The sequence below is a fragment of the Takifugu flavidus genome, chromosome 18 (assembly GCF_003711565.1).
Source record: "Takifugu flavidus isolate HTHZ2018 chromosome 18, ASM371156v2, whole genome shotgun sequence".
In the NCBI taxonomy this organism is placed as follows: domain Eukaryota; kingdom Metazoa; phylum Chordata; class Actinopteri; order Tetraodontiformes; family Tetraodontidae; genus Takifugu; species Takifugu flavidus.
Window position 1 is genome coordinate 3,727,212 of NC_079537.1, and position 15,204 is coordinate 3,742,415.

General features: G+C 41.7%; 4 protein-coding genes across 6 annotated transcripts in view; 1 reads left to right on the forward strand and 3 right to left on the reverse strand.

Annotated features, from left to right (window-relative positions):
• The window catches only part of LOC130515163 (zinc-alpha-2-glycoprotein-like), a 52,038-nt gene that overhangs the window by 2,380 nt on the left and 34,454 nt on the right, over positions 1–15,204 (reverse strand). The window contains exons 1-2 of one of the 3 annotated variants that reach the window (XM_057015257.1): positions 1,642–1,996; positions 2–238 (exon numbers count right to left, since the gene is read on the reverse strand). In XM_057015257.1, coding sequence (XP_056871237.1) covers positions 2–238; positions 1,642–1,690 — 286 coding nt within the window. In that variant the 5' untranslated portion in view covers positions 1,691–1,996. Of the gene's footprint in view, position 1; positions 239–1,641; positions 1,999–15,204 lie in introns of those variants that run through there. The other 2 variants (XM_057015260.1, XM_057015258.1) reach the window with 2 other exon arrangements.
• On the forward strand, positions 2,984–3,681 carry LOC130515166 (zinc finger BED domain-containing protein 4-like). The gene is made up of 2 exons (XM_057015262.1): positions 2,984–3,264; positions 3,351–3,681. Exons 1-2 carry the CDS (start codon positions 3,006–3,008, stop codon positions 3,674–3,676), a joined length of 585 nt encoding a protein of 194 aa, XP_056871242.1. The 5' UTR covers positions 2,984–3,005; the 3' UTR covers positions 3,677–3,681.
• LOC130515168 (cold shock domain-containing protein C2-like) lies at positions 4,308–8,267 on the reverse strand. Its single transcript, XM_057015264.1, is given in 5 exon segments — positions 4,308–5,528; positions 6,021–6,143; positions 6,263–6,399; positions 6,401–6,596; positions 8,006–8,267. Coding segments are annotated over 4 exon segments (468 nt in total). The 5' UTR covers positions 6,446–6,596; positions 8,006–8,267; the 3' UTR covers positions 4,308–5,365.
• Positions 8,663–10,990, reverse strand: polr3h (polymerase (RNA) III (DNA directed) polypeptide H). The gene is made up of 6 exons (XM_057015261.1): positions 10,688–10,990; positions 10,493–10,589; positions 9,994–10,080; positions 9,671–9,734; positions 9,354–9,591; positions 8,663–8,996 (listed from the first exon to the last, which is right to left on the reverse strand). The coding sequence occupies exons 1-6, from the start codon at positions 10,796–10,798 to the stop codon at positions 8,946–8,948; spliced, it is 648 nt and encodes a 215-aa protein (XP_056871241.1). The 5' UTR covers positions 10,799–10,990; the 3' UTR covers positions 8,663–8,945.

Below are 15,204 nucleotides of genomic sequence, written 5' to 3' on the forward strand. Positions count from 1 at the left end.
CTCCGTGTGTGATTGATGAATTTAGAAATCTCTTTGAGAGCACCAAAAACATCATAACATGCTGCTCTGCAGGTCCCAGGTAAGTTGTGGGATTCCAGGACGGGTTTGAAGTGTTCTTGTTGTGTCCCACTGTCACAGTGAGAGATCACAACTCCATCAAACTCTGTAACTTGTTCAAAATGGGGCCCAGATCCAGGCTGAACACGTCCTGTAGACAAGAACTCAAGAGAATGGGAACCTGAAACACACAAACAAATGGAGTCAAAACTCTGGACCCTCACAGTGGGATCAGCGGTTCTGACAAAAATAATCATGTTATAAATTGATCCCAATCTCAGGTCTTGTCAAATTAATATTGAAAGAGATGTAAACAGTTTAATATTATGGTTAATTATTTTATCTCCTCTCATCCTGATCACCAGAACTCCTCAGGGCTGCTTCCTCGTTCCCCTACTATAATCCCTCTTCACAAACACTCAACTGGACAAAACACCACTAAAAACAAACAACCAGAATGAAAACTGATGTGTTTGCAGGTTTTAGTTAAAGTTCAGCCAGGTAGCTGCAGCTGAATGGTCCTGATCATTTTTGAATGTAAATTTTGATGTTGAATTACTGTATTTGTTGACAAATAAATGTTGATAAAGAAAACAATTTCAGTGAAATGGTGGAAATAGGTTTAAATCAGTGTTTCAACAGATGCCTTAACAAGTGACAACTATTTCATGCATATGCCTGTGATATTAAAATTATTAAATAAGTATTAAATATTAAAACACACGCGCACAGGGCAGAGGTACTTTAGCAGAGGTTGCATCAACAGGAAGTCTAAGTGTGCACTACTGCTGCGCCTTCTGTGAAAGTAATGAAAATGAAATGAAAGTAAACGAAATCACTGTGTAAGCCACGTTCATTTGGCCATATTTTCGTTTAGAATAGTGTCTCTGCCCAAATATCTTCAAGTATTTCACCAGCTTCCGTGTGCATTATTCGCTATTGATGTTTTTATTGCAGAGCTAAACAAAAAAAAAGGACGTTTTTGAATGTTCTTGAAAAGTCGATGGCAGTATCACCGACCAGGTGGTGTTCAATCAATCACGTCATTTTGAATATTATATATTCATGCAAGAGTTTGGGGAGAGTTGTTTTAATCAGAATCATTGTGTGTTCTTTGTTTAGCATGTTGCTCTAAAAGGTGTTGGCTGCCTAAAGGAGTCATGTGAGATTGTGAGTCTTTGGGGGCATCTGAGAGGAACAAGACCAAATGTGGGAGAAGAGCATCTACACAGAGAGCTGATTGATTGTTTGTCTATTTCTACCTGAGAAAAGCGCAACACAGCGCTCAGAACGTGTGTAAAGCAGCGCTTCTCAAATAGTGGGGTGCGATGCGATGCCAGGGGGGGCGCGTGTGACCCCGGAGAACATGTTTTTTTTGCCGTACTAGAATAAAGTGTAATTGCACATCCCGCGCGCACACGCTTGAGTTTTTTCGGCAAAAACGTGCTGAATATGGGCAACAATCATCCCGCTTGGTCTATAACAATTTCATAGACAAATGATACTAATTATAGTCACGGCGGGGGGGGGCGTAACAGAAAATAATTGAGAAGCACTGGTGTAAAGAAAGTTTCCTCAACTTACCGCATTCTGCCGCTAGGAGCAGGATCCAAAACAGAAGACAAATGCTCATCTTCCTAAATGAAGGTCGCTAAACACTTGTTGTCCTCATCTGAAGCAGTCTGGAAGCACCATGACGAGGGTTCTTTGTGATAAAGACCGATTCTCTTAAAAGCGCGTCTCAAACTAGACGAGTGCCGCGACGGGCGGTGTTTCTCTGCCTGCCGCTCTGTTGTCTCCTCACTTCTGCAGGCAGTGGCTGGGCCAAGTGCTGCAAAGTTAGTGATGTTCCCTCTGACACAGGGCTTCGAACCATGCCCCAAAACTCGGTCGAATATTTTTCGGAAGCTCCCCTCCCGAGCTCGCTTCAAATCACGTGACTGATGACGTTTGAACCTCTTCACTGCTTCATTCTGACTGAATCAGCTGACTGGTTCGGTTCAATGGGCGGGGCTTTGAACAATTGGCGGGTCTCAGTTGTGTCTAAAAATGGATGAAACAGCGCAAAACATTGCCTATCTGGTCAATACCTTTTTGGATTGATTTGATTAGCGTTCGTATTGCTTTCTAATTGCTTTGCAATGGAACCAACCAGGAAGAGATCTCAAGTCTGGGACCACTTTGAAATGGTGCCGCCGAACAAGGTAAGTGTTACAAACGTATTTTTCAACTCTTATTCACACAGTAACAAATAATAAACCACACACACATCTCATTTTTAATTTGCAGGTGAAGTGTTTGCTTTGTTCCCGACATATAATAATAACACGTCATCAATGATGAGGCTGCTGTGATGACGTTTCCACCAGGTGAGTGGGTGCTGTTCCAGGCAATATTAAGAGTAACTTTTAAACTTTACTGCGCAGGTTTGGGTGTATAGAATTAGTTAATTAACTAAATTAATCTTGTTCTGCTAACTTCCATATTTGATGTAGCAGGAAGCAGGAGCTTGATGAAGCTCTAGTGGATTTCATAGTGAAAGATTCCCAGCCTTTCACTGTGGTGTCTGATCCTGGCTTCCGTGCTCTGGTGGCTAAACTGGATCCCACATGCACCCTTCCATCAAGGCAGACAGTTAAAGCCATGGTGGAGAGGAGGGAAGTGGAAGAAAAGGAGAAGGCCAAGGCAGCCCTGCAGAATGTTGACAGTGTCAGCTTGAGCGCAGATATGTGGACCTCCATCAACATGGATGCGTATCTCGCTGTCACCTGTCATGCTATTCATGCAGGTGAACTCTCCACCACCCTGGTGGGAGTTCGGCCTTTTCCTATCAGTCACACAGCAGAGAACATCGCTGGAACTGCTCGAGAGCTTTTAAGGCAGGGGTGGGGGGGTGCACATATAAAATATAAAAATCTTATTGCGTTGCGGGCCGGAACTCAAACAAAATGGCAAAAGACCTTGGCATAAACCTCAATAGAATTATGAATGATAAACTCAGTGGAATAGAAACCACAAGCATCTTCTCTTTATCATCATTACTTGACCCAAGATTTAAAACACTCGGATTCCAAAGCCCCTCAAATGCCGAGTCAGCTGTGCACCGGTTAAAATCAGAGTGTGCGGCATTGTTGCCGAATGCACCCACCCAAGAGGACCCGCCATCCACTTCAACAGCACAGCCAGAACCAGCTGCTTCTTCCCAAGGTACAAAAATGATAGAATTTGGATCAATAGATTTATTTGCATTGATTCATGTACAGACTAAACTTTATGTAATGTTTTATTTTGAGTCATTGATCCGTGGAAGCTGTTGGACAGGGATGCTGAAGAAGCAAGAGCGTCCAGGAATGCCACCGCTGATGCCATAGTGGAGGTGCAGCGTTATCTGTCAGCCCCTCCACTTGAACGATCACAGGACCCTCTGGTGTACTGGACAACAAACAAAGCCCGATACCCAAACCTGTACCACCTGGCAAACCAGTACCTCGCAACACCAGCATCCTCTGTGCCCTGCGAGAGGGTGTTTTCTAAAGCCGGGGAAATGGTTTCAAAAAAGAGAAACCGCCTCAAACCCTCGACTGTGGAGAAACTGTTGTTTTTAAATAAAAATGCATAAGCACACCAGTTCACCCAAGCACCTTAGGCCCATACCCCCATCTGTTCCTAAAATATATAGAAAAATAATATTATAATAATACAACATCAAAAGTGCACAAACAGCAAAACTCAAAGTGCACGCTTGCTGGGTCATCAACCTTTTACATGGCTGCAGTACCACCAATGCGCCAGCAGATGGCGCCCGCGTTCGAAATGATTGAAGCTTCGAGTAATGAACCAATTTTCAACACGATGGTCCAAAAGGGTTCAAAGCCTCATGAAACCTCATGTGGACATCACTACGTGCCAGCTTTAAATTCATAATGTGTATCGCCGACAACTGTCCCACTTAAACAAAAACAGGTAGGAACTAATGTTCGCCTTAACAGGGGGCCATAAAATGTAACGTTACTGTTACATGTTAGTTCGCAAAAATAAACAAATCAGTTTTTGAAAAGACCCTAATTATTCTATAATTCTGAATTTATTTTAAAATAATGATTTAAACAAACCATCATGGTTACACAGAATGCATCCAGAAGTTCTATGAAGTCAAGATGTTCTGTGTACAGAAAAGTACAAATAAATTATTAATCAATAAAGCATTAAGAGTCCGTGCAGCTCCCTCAAAATGACAAAAGACAGGATCATTTAATGTTCAGCAAAATAAACTTTAATTTCTAAAAAGTCAATCACGGAGAAAGAGAGCGAGAAAGACTGAGACAGACAGAAAGTTTCACTTCTGTTGAACAATAAACTGAATATGGGACTGGTAACTAACGCACTCACTAAGATTTAGAAACAATGGGTCACACATGCTTTGAAAAGTGGACAAAAACAACAAATCCAGAAAAACCCTTGCAGAGATGTTCGGAAAGCGGAACAACTTATTCACAGTTCTATTCTTTGACTGCAAACTCAGATGATGGAGTTTAATCTGAAGAGACATGGTAATTCTGGGAAATCACCGTCAAATAATAACAATCAACACATCCCAGGCTGTGTGCTTCACAGTAACGGTGCTGAAATGCTTTGTTATCGATGGGATTGTTGAAATGCTCTAATCTGAGGCCTGTTTTAGTCTCTCTAACCTTCGACTCACATTCATTCTCTTCTTTCGGCCTCTTGTTGTTTTCTCTATTTCTCTATTTTCCATCATGTTTCAAAACCAAAAGGAGGAATGAAGGGACAACTTGGCTTTTTCTCAAACATCGATAATATGGAGATTTTGAGGGGTGAGTTAGAGGTTCGATATGACTTTTAAATGTAACATTTACACTGCTGTTTACTGCTATTTCTAAAGGTGGCACCTGATGGGAAAACAGGAAAAACACATCTCCTGAACCTCTTTTGTCACCAGCCTCATTTTGAAACTGGTGAAAGAGAGGAAGTGAAACTGCCCTCTGCTGACTCGCCTCAGTCTGCTTGACCATTACATTTGTGTACAAAGTCTTCCGAATGTTTCATGGTTTATACAGCTGCTGAGTAGGAGGTCAGTGACCTCTTCCAGTATTCCAAATCTCACCTTCCTCAGATGACAGTGCCCCCCCAAAAAAACAAAAAAAATAAAACAATACGTCAGAAAACAGGTACATGCACGGCACGTTCTTCAGTGACACAACAATGACTGAAAACAGTTTAGTAGGCCTCCACAGTTTAGCACAGAATGTCCACTGGCCCTTTGACGGACACCCTGCGGTGCTCAGGTCTACGAGCTGATGATCTGGCCGGACCAGGTCTCGTGTTTCGTCCCTGGGTTCAGATGTGTGATCTTCACCTCCACCGCCTGCACCTTCAGGTTCTTGGGCGGGATCCGGCTCACCTTATACGTGACCTCGTCTCCCTCCACCGGAACATACTCCCCCTCGATGCTGAAGGAGAAATCACAACGTGCGCTCAGTCAAGATTCTAAATGTTTCTATGAGAAAAAGCGATCACATGCACAGCTTGCTAACGTTGATGGGGTTTTTTGGAGGTGCAACCACAATTAACGACATTAAGCTCTGGGAAAGAGGGATGTTATTTTGTTCAGTTCCTGAAAGCCAAACCAATAATTTAAGAAAAAACAACTGAAACGTTTCTCTCCATATCTGCTCTTTAAGCTCCAGCTAAAATTTAGGCAGTGACCTTTAACCTTGAGCTCTCGTTATACAGACACAGTGGTGATAATGATCCACTCACTGCCTACAAACCAAGCCTGAGTTCCAGTGACGATGGAGCTAACTGAATCATCTTGGACGACCTTCACAGGAGAATCGTCTCTGATTTCCCGTTTCCACATTTAAATCGTGACGTGTTGAATGAACTCAGAGATGACGCCTGCGCCCCCCGATATCTTCCCCTCTGTGTGAAACGCCGCTCACTCTGAGATATGAACAAAGATGTCCTCGCCGCTGTTGGAGGGTCGGATGAAGCCGTGACCTTGTGATCTCGAGAAGTTCTTACACACCCCCTTGAACACTGGACCTGAGTGAGCGCGCACCGTTCTGCAGACAAGGACAGAAAAGTGTGGACATTGATTCAGGAAGCAGGAGATTACCTCAGTAGTTACTGCAGATGGAGATGTGCTGCTCTATTCAAGCACAAACCAACCACATGGACTTACGCTGAGTAGGTGCGCGTGCGTTTGGTCGGTAATGGACTTGGCAGATCTCTGGGCAGCTGCTGCTCTTTTCCATCTTCCCACACTCGGCTTCTCTCCCTCAGGAAGGGAAAGGAGAGGGTGAGAGAGGTGTCGGGGGAGGCGCAGTGGCGTCCCCGAAGGCGACGTGAGGCTAGGGTCCGCCATGATGCCGCGACAAGGATGGACGCAGTGCCAGGTACTTCGGTTGCCTCCTGAGGCCAAACTCCGCCGGAGCGTGCGTTGGCTGATGCGTGGGACGCGGCCTGAGCAGATATATCGAGGTCAGCGCTGTCACTTCAAGTCTGTCAGGAGGGACCTGCTGTGAAGGGAGGGGCCACAGAGGCAACAGGACGGTTCAACACAGCTAAATATGTTGCATTCAGGAGCTTTAAATATTAAAGGTTTGGGGGTAGAATATTATATTTAGTGCCTTTCATTGTGGTTGGTCATTTCATGGCAGAACTGTCCTCACTTTCATCAAAAAATATTAAAAGTATAAGATATAATATGACCTTTAGCATGTATATAAGAATATATATATATTGATGCTACACTTGCAGCTACTGGCTGAATACCAGCACTGAAATACAATTTTTAAGCATGAAAAACATTAGTAAATCATAATCATAACAAAATTATAATTGGCAAATGTTTAATGATAAACTAAAATCGACAGAAATGAAGCAGTATTCACGTTCAGTATTGTTTCCCTCCACCTGCCAGACGAGCTGTGACGCAAGTGAGTTTTACAGAGTGCACATCTCATGAGATGAAAAGTAATTTTGTGATGTCAAATAAATGGAGTTGCCTTTAAGTGCAAGTTGTATTCTGTAAATTTGCATCCATTTGCACCCGTGCGGCGAGGCTAATCTCTAAATCTCTAAATCTATACATTACTACGGTGCACCGATTAACGTTTCACTGAATTTAAATATGTATCAATCGTGTTTCGTGTGCAGCTGCAGTCTCCTACACTGCTCTCTCTCGGAACTCCCCAGTTAAATCCCGTGTGTGGTGTATTTTCTAGGCCCACTCCTCCGCCCACGCTGATGCGGGGAAAGCTGGAGCCTCCGCACGCAGCGTGACGTCAGAGGGGCTGCAGCCCACCGCCTTCAGTGGTGCGTTCGTGACGTCAATGACGTGTTCCCGGTGGAATGATTACATCCTACAGGCACATAGTGCTGCCATAACATCACGTTCAACAACGCCCCGACTGCGTTGAAAGACAGTAGCAATGACATAATCACAGCAAATACAATTAAATTAAGTGATTTTTTTTTAAAAATGTGTGTTTACAGGAACGGTGTTGCGGGGAGAATCTAAAGATTTAGATGCTTCCTATGGTCAGGTCATCATAAAGGAAGGCACAATGTGTCCATTTACTGTTTAGGAAGTAACTTTTCCAGCTTGGACACCGCAGGGAAAGTCCACATGCCATCAGCTCAATCGGAACCTGAATGTAAATAAATCGGATCACAACTGGACCAATATCCCCTGTTGATGCTCCAAAATCGCGTCAAATGGACAAAGGGACGATTTCACGAATTTGAACCCGAGACGATCACGTGCACGCGTAATTAAAGCGTGTCTCTTTTGTTTAGCGCACACGCTGCCATGCAAAGCAAACAATACTACAATGTCCCGACCCCTTAAAAACAAAGACGGGCTGTCCCGCACCCCCCGCAGACGCCGCCACGCGTGAATGTTGTCAGAATCGGGACTCACCTGGTTCTGGTGCGCCAGCGCGGCGGTCGGCGTGTGAACGTCCGCGTCTCTAAAGCCGCTACGCGTTATATAATGAAGAGATAAATAAATAAGTCCACGCAGAGGCCGTCGAGAGAGCGCAGCTGTGATGCGGTCGTGCGCGTGCGTGTGCGCGCAGACGTCGTCCTTCAACGCTTGTGATGAGTGTCACCGGGGGAAGCGCCCGCTGCTCCCAACAAGCGATGCGTTGTTGCAAAAATGACAATAAAGTCATTGACTCCCCCTCAATTCAACGTCGCTTAAACTGATCTAAATCCTCAGATCTGCTTCATTACACAATCTGCACTTGCGATGAGCTGTTTCCTGTGAGTCAGTGCTCATTTATATAATTCCACCCCGATCTGATCCCAAGATTCCTGCAGCAAACGTTGCCAGAGCCAAGCTGACTTCTGGGCAGCTACTAAATGTACATAAAGTGCAACAGAATCTGTTCCACATCCATTAGAGCGAGACCTTCGCTGCCCTCCAAACTGTAGGATTTATTCTAATCCCTGCTTCCAAACCAACACATCACATCTGCCCAGACAGATGTTACAGCCATTGAAGGTGAGGAGACTCAGAAATGCTGTTGTTGATACCTGACCTCCTTACTTACTCCGAACTTATTTGTCCGTGTAGTTTTTTCCCCAATAGTATATTTTATTATGAATGGAAAAACAAAATTTCACACCTTTCAACTCAACATTTGCCAAATGCACACATCAGATGCAGCATTATCACGATGTCGTCAGGGAAAACGGTGTATTATCATGTACACAAGTGCTGACATGTTCAGTCCCAAAACGTAAAGAGCGTTGTTGTGACAGAAGTTGCATCACCACAGCAGAGTTCTGGATTGGTTGCTTCAGTTTCTCCGATAGTCTGCGTCAGTATTTGTTTAGAACCGGCACATTTCTCAGTTTTAATTGTTCCACCATGACAGTAGCCCCAGGCCCGGTTCACAGATGGTCCCCTGGGGGAGGGAAAAAAACAGCATGTGTTTTTGTGGTTGTTATTTTTGTACAGAACAAGCAGAAAACAAAACTCGATAGGAGAAGCTGTTTTGGGTGAACTCAGATGTTGGTGACTCTCAAAGTGCTGCTATGTGATTGCGGTTCAGCTTGGATGCTTTTTCCTCCCCCCATTTTCAGTTGCACCCATCGTATTATTGTGTACACAGGAGTGGTACACAACAACTACACAAAAGTGCTGAAAGCTGCAAAAGTGGCTCCTGGACCACAGTCTCTAAACTTGATATTATCCTTATGTGTGTGTGAAAATGTGCACCTTTAACAGAGTCAAACACGTCACACATGAATTATGTTCTTACTATCAGAGTGTACGGTGCCTCCTTCTTCTCCTTGTTCTCCTCCTTCGGCGCGGAGGTTGTCGCCTGTCCTGGCTGGGCTGGCGCCTCCTTCTCAGCAGCAGACGGGCCCGTGGGTGACGTATCCACAAACACTTCATCCGTCACTCGGAAGCGTATCTCCTCCCCTTGGTCCATGTACAAGTCGTGCGCTCCTTCATCTGTCTCATACTCCCAAACCCAAACTTGCTCTGCTTCATCGCTGCAGCTGTGGTTAAGGATGACGTCGTGGTTTTTTCTTTTTTTAAACTTCTGCCATAAAATATGTGTTGGCAGGATACAATTTTGCAGGCTGCTGAAGTGACTCTGGTGGAATGAGAATGTCATCAAAGAAACCCATCGTCACTGTGAAAGAGACCGTTGTCACATATTCATTAGTTAAAATAGAAGTAAATACACAACACCTTGATTTCCTTTTCAAACCACTAAATGTTTAGAATGACTCGTTCTATAACGAGAAAGTACATTTCTAGATGTACTAGTGCATTCAAGAACCATATCCAACTCCAGTTGGTCAGTGAAACACGCTTGGGATAACTGTGACCTGGATGAATGACGACCAACACAGATATTTTACATCTCTAGACAACAGTCAGGGCGTTACCATGAACTCCCTCTTGGCTGCAGTACTTGATCTTGCCAGTCAGGATCTCCTCAAGAAAAGGGTGAAAAACAACATACCGGAAATGCACTGAAAAGAAAGAGTGGAACACATTAGTGGTTCATGGAATAACTATAATCAATCTCTGGAATAACCAAATAACAAGCTGCCACAACATTATATATCTGCTATATATCTGCTATCAATTAAAAACAATTACTTTTTGAGAAAACAAAACTGTTTACAAAATGTGCAGATGTAACAAATCCCCTAAAGCTACATTTAAATAAGATCATAAGCAAAGAAAAAAAACTATGGTAACTCTTTGCTGTTAGATTTCATGTGATTATGAAAATTAACTTGCTCCTAAACTTTACATAAGTGTCAGAGGATTCCAGTTCCAACTATAGAGACATTTATGAGAACAAATTTAAAATTCTTGCAGAAGTTCTTAAAGCTCCATAACTTTAGCACCTATTATAGGTAGCTGCTTCCATCAGACCTTTGGTGTGAGAAGCACCGTCTCCTGGGAATATGTAGGAATCCTCCAGTTTTGTGACGTCATACAAGCAGATGCACAAGCCCACGTTGTAGACGACCTGAGGCGATAGTTCAACAATTGACAAATTCACATTTTTCAGGGTCAGATTACCACACTCCCAGACTTAATAGATAACTTTTGCATTGGGATGCAAACCTTGTTGGCCAGTTTCTTGTTCAGTTCCTCGGCTATGGCTTCATTGAGCGGTCTCTGGAAGTCCCACGGAGGGATCCGGACGGTATCGACCATCTCCACCAACACAAACATGCCGCCGGCCTGATCCTCGCTTCCACCCGCACAATCACTACTGTTGGATTAATCACCTCTTTAAGGGCATTTCTTGCATTTCACAACAGCGAAGACGTGAAAAGCATTTTCAATTTTCCCCTTTCATAAACCATTTACAACGAAGAAACTGTGCGGGTGACAATATTGCCGAAAAGTCTTTAAGAACTCATTTACGACAACAGTCTTTCGCGACATGTCGTAAAATTTAAAAGGCACAATACTGCCCGTTCGCTTGTAGTTATCACCTGTAGAGAAAAGTAAATAAAGCATCGAATCACTTAAGAAAACGTTCAAATGATTAATTCCATATCTGGCTAAAAGCATGAATAAATGGCATAAAATAAATGATAGCAGTCGCCAATTTTCATTTACTTCCCTTTGACATCTCTTGTAAATATGCAGTGTTTTCGGAACTGATTTAAAAAAATTATTGTACTGAACCAAAGTTTCTCATATTCTTGAAGGAAATGTTAATGCACAAGTTAATAAAGAGTTGCTTAATCCGAGCGCAGTTGGAAATGAAATGAAACAACACGCATGCCTTCACGCAGTGTTTTCATGAAATTTTCTAGCTTTACAGTTAAGCTTGATATTTATGTCAAATCAAATGTTTTTCAACACTAACAGGCTTTTCGAAATGTGCAAGTATGTGAAACGGGTGGTTAAATCATTTTACGATACTTGCAAAGATCAAAACCCTCCAAAAAATCAAACATTATAGGCACATTTTTAATGGCTGATGATTAAAGATGACAAACGCGGGAGATTTACACTTGTTTAACATTCTTTTCCGGCCGTTTTTGATTTTGTTATGGACTAGATTACTGTAACTAACGTCAGTATCCATTCTGTTGCGCATCATATTTACCCATGCATCCCTTTCTCTAAATTAAACTTGATTAACTTTAAAAACACTGTAATATTAATCTAATAATGTAATCCATCTGATTTCCAGTCAGTGGGGCCATTTTACTCTTTCTCTTGGTTTGTGTTGTACGTTTGCTCCGTTGTGAAGAAGCAAAACAGTTTTTATTTACTTATTTTACATAATTGATTGGCTCCTTCCCTTCTACTCACATAACAATCATTTCTTCTTTACGGCCAATAGAGGGCGCCACCGCTTGATGCAGTTTTAACTTGTAGCCTTCCACTTACTGCGTACTTACTTAGGATCCCCATGTCATCCAGGTCGTTTCTACTGTTCACTGGCCTCCCTTTCATCTAAACAGCATAAACTCAAGATAAGTCATAAATGTCAGCCAACTGGACCACTCTTCATTGGAGATTACACGTTTATGTGTTGGAATTAAAATGTGGAACCTTGACTGAGCTGCTTTCAGGAGGAGTCCTGGTAGGTGTTCTGGCTCCCCTGTTGTGACTGGAGGGCCAACATTAAATAGATTATTACAGACAGGTTAAAGCAGATTCCTGCAACTTAACTCCAAAGTCAAAGAAAAAAAAACATCCACAGAAGCCTGAGTGATTAAAAATTGAAGGAAAATTCTTGGATCTCATTTTGGTGCACGTGAAGCCCTGAGTAATGTGTATAAAGTATAGGCAAAGCAATTTTTTTTGATTGAATGTAGATTTCTGTGTTGTACTTTGCCCTATCCTGGTTTCCAGAAGCCAATCCCATTATTTGGCAGCAGCAGTTTATACACTGCAATGTTCACTTCCTGTAATAAGAACTGACAAAGGTTCAGGTTTTGTGACACCAAAACAGAAAATTGCTCTTGATGTGGTCTAGGCCCACACTTTTTGTCCAGCCCTGCAGGGTCATCAGGTGACCAGGTTCAATTTTCTCTGACAAAGTGAAGCAACTTCCGAGACTGACAGTGCAGATAAAGGAACTTAGTGTCTACAGTCTTTCAGATCAATGTTTTATCCAGTTGTATACAAAGATATTTTGCAGTGCTATATTAGAAGGAATTATGTAACCCACTGAAATAAGCGACAATTCAAAGCAAGACATGCTTAAAAATGTAAGATGCAAACACAGACTTACCCTCGTGAGCCATATGGAACCAATCAACATTTTGACAGGATTCTAATCATTTCAGTATGTCTGACAAGGACATCTGCTTAGAATGCAGATATACTCATGCATGTTCTCATAATTAATGCAAGAGTTAGACTCCAAGCAACTCATGGCTGCCGTGACCTTGGTGCCGAAGGCTGCAGAGTCAAGTCATCTTCTTTGGCCCGTGAGACCAGAGGAAACAGCATCAAGTTACCCTAAAACTTAACAAAGGTTCCTGTAGTTTAGGGCTAAAACATTATATAAGCAGTTATGTAATAAATACCCCGTAGAAAGGTAGTTAAATTATACATCAAAGGAATACAATGTTGGGAGAGTTCAAACATTGTTTTGAAAGCAGCACTGGTGCAAATGTTCCCAAGAATTAAAGGGGGAAAAAGAATAGTCTATTTTGGCTACGTTGTTTAACTGCTGGGCACATGATGTTTAACAAAAAATCTTGTCTTTTAAAGTGTTTAAATTTCACATTCAAGTCACACTTGCTGACCAAGAATCTACGGTTCCTCAAAATGCAAAACCTTTGTGGAATGGAAACTTTTACACAAATAGAGATGAGGAAAGTCGATAACTCTGCCACTTATTATGGCGATTCAGTGGAAATTCATTGTGTTCAACCTAAAAATCGGTGACAGTTTCAACAGATCATGTGACATTTGTTAACCTATACTAACCACACCTCCACCTGCTCATGCATTAGGGGAATCAACATTTTTTCTTTTGTTTTTACACTTTCTTTAGCATTGTTCAAGTTTTCATCTGACAACTTAAAACAACAAAAAGTGATTTGTGAAAAGCTCAATTGTGCTGGAATTCTCTGACATGGTAATGAGGAAATACATAACACTGATATACTGCAGGATAGGTTTTGTTTTTTTAGCCATTATAAGCAACAGTAGAATAAGGAATGGTTAATGGTAAATAATTCCCAAAGATCCATATCGTAAACAAAAGTAATTTAAGTTTCAGAATGTTATTATAATGTCAACCTTTTGTAAAAAAATTAACATGTTATAACAATGCAAAAGTTATTATGCTGAAATCTGTTAAAAATTGCATAAGAAAATTCTTTACACATAACTTTGCCTAGAGTAGCAAGTTTTAATTTAGTTTAGATTTTTTAAGGTGTGTTTTGTGTAGGCCCAGATTATTTAAAGTAATTTAGTCTATATTGAAATCCAGAAACAACCAATTAATTGTATTTTCTTAATGTAAAGCAAAAAAAAAGTGAAGATGAGAAATATATAAAATAATGAAAATGTTCAGTTTGCAAAAAGTTTGGTGGCGTTGGTCAGAAATGGTGTGGATCCATCAGGCTTGGGGTCGAGTGTCAGCCAATTACAAGGGGAACATTTAACAGGGAAGACTGGATTAATTGAAATTCCAATAAAGTCTTTGAGCAAACACAAAAAAGAGGTTGACTTCTACAAATGAATAATGATCCTAAACACACAAAGTACTTGATGGATCAAGTGACTGAATGTTTTGCCATGACCATCACGCTCTCTTGACCCAAACACCATTGAAAATATGTGGTTAGAGCTCAAAACACCAGTGGAGGCAAGGTGGCCCAGGAATCTAACAGAAGTGGAACACTTTTGTTAGGAAGAAAGAGAGAAAAATACCTCAAACAAGGAATGAAAGACTCTTGGCTCCCCACAAAAAGCATTTAAAAGCTGTGACACTTGCCATGGAGTTGCTACTGGGGACTATGCAGAGGGCCCAAACTATGGTTGTAGGCCCTCTTCCTTCTCTGTTAATTTAACAATGTCAAAGACAAAACTATAAGTTATACACGTTTTTGTTTAAAATATAAACAGGTGTCACTTGTAACCTATTTGTAACTTGTATTAGGTATATAAAAGGTTCTTAGTAGTACTAGTGTTAGTGCTGCTTGTTGTATATTTAAAAGTGCAGTAAAGCACAATCAGTGATTTAATGGCATAAATATTATTTCTGAGATCTGATAAATGTTAATAGTATCTGAAAAATAGCATTAACTGTTACTAGCATTATCTAATAAATACTAAGCTAAGCCTAAATGCGCGGATGCCAACAAACACAAAGTCAAAATTTCACTTTAATTCTAATCTGTTGTTGTTTAAAAAGAAAAACACCATTTCCCAAAAGCCTTTGCTGCGTCGTAGGTTCCGTTGTCCGCTGAAGCCTGCTGCAGTCCAATAATCAGAGGGTCCTCCCTGATCGTAGCCAATAGAAACTCTGTTGCTAGAACCTCTTGTATTTTTAGCACAATGCCTAACGACAGAATAGGACTACAAATGTCCATCCGCTATTTAAAATAGAACCCGCCGCTAATAAGCATAAAATCTGCACTTGCACATTTTTGTGC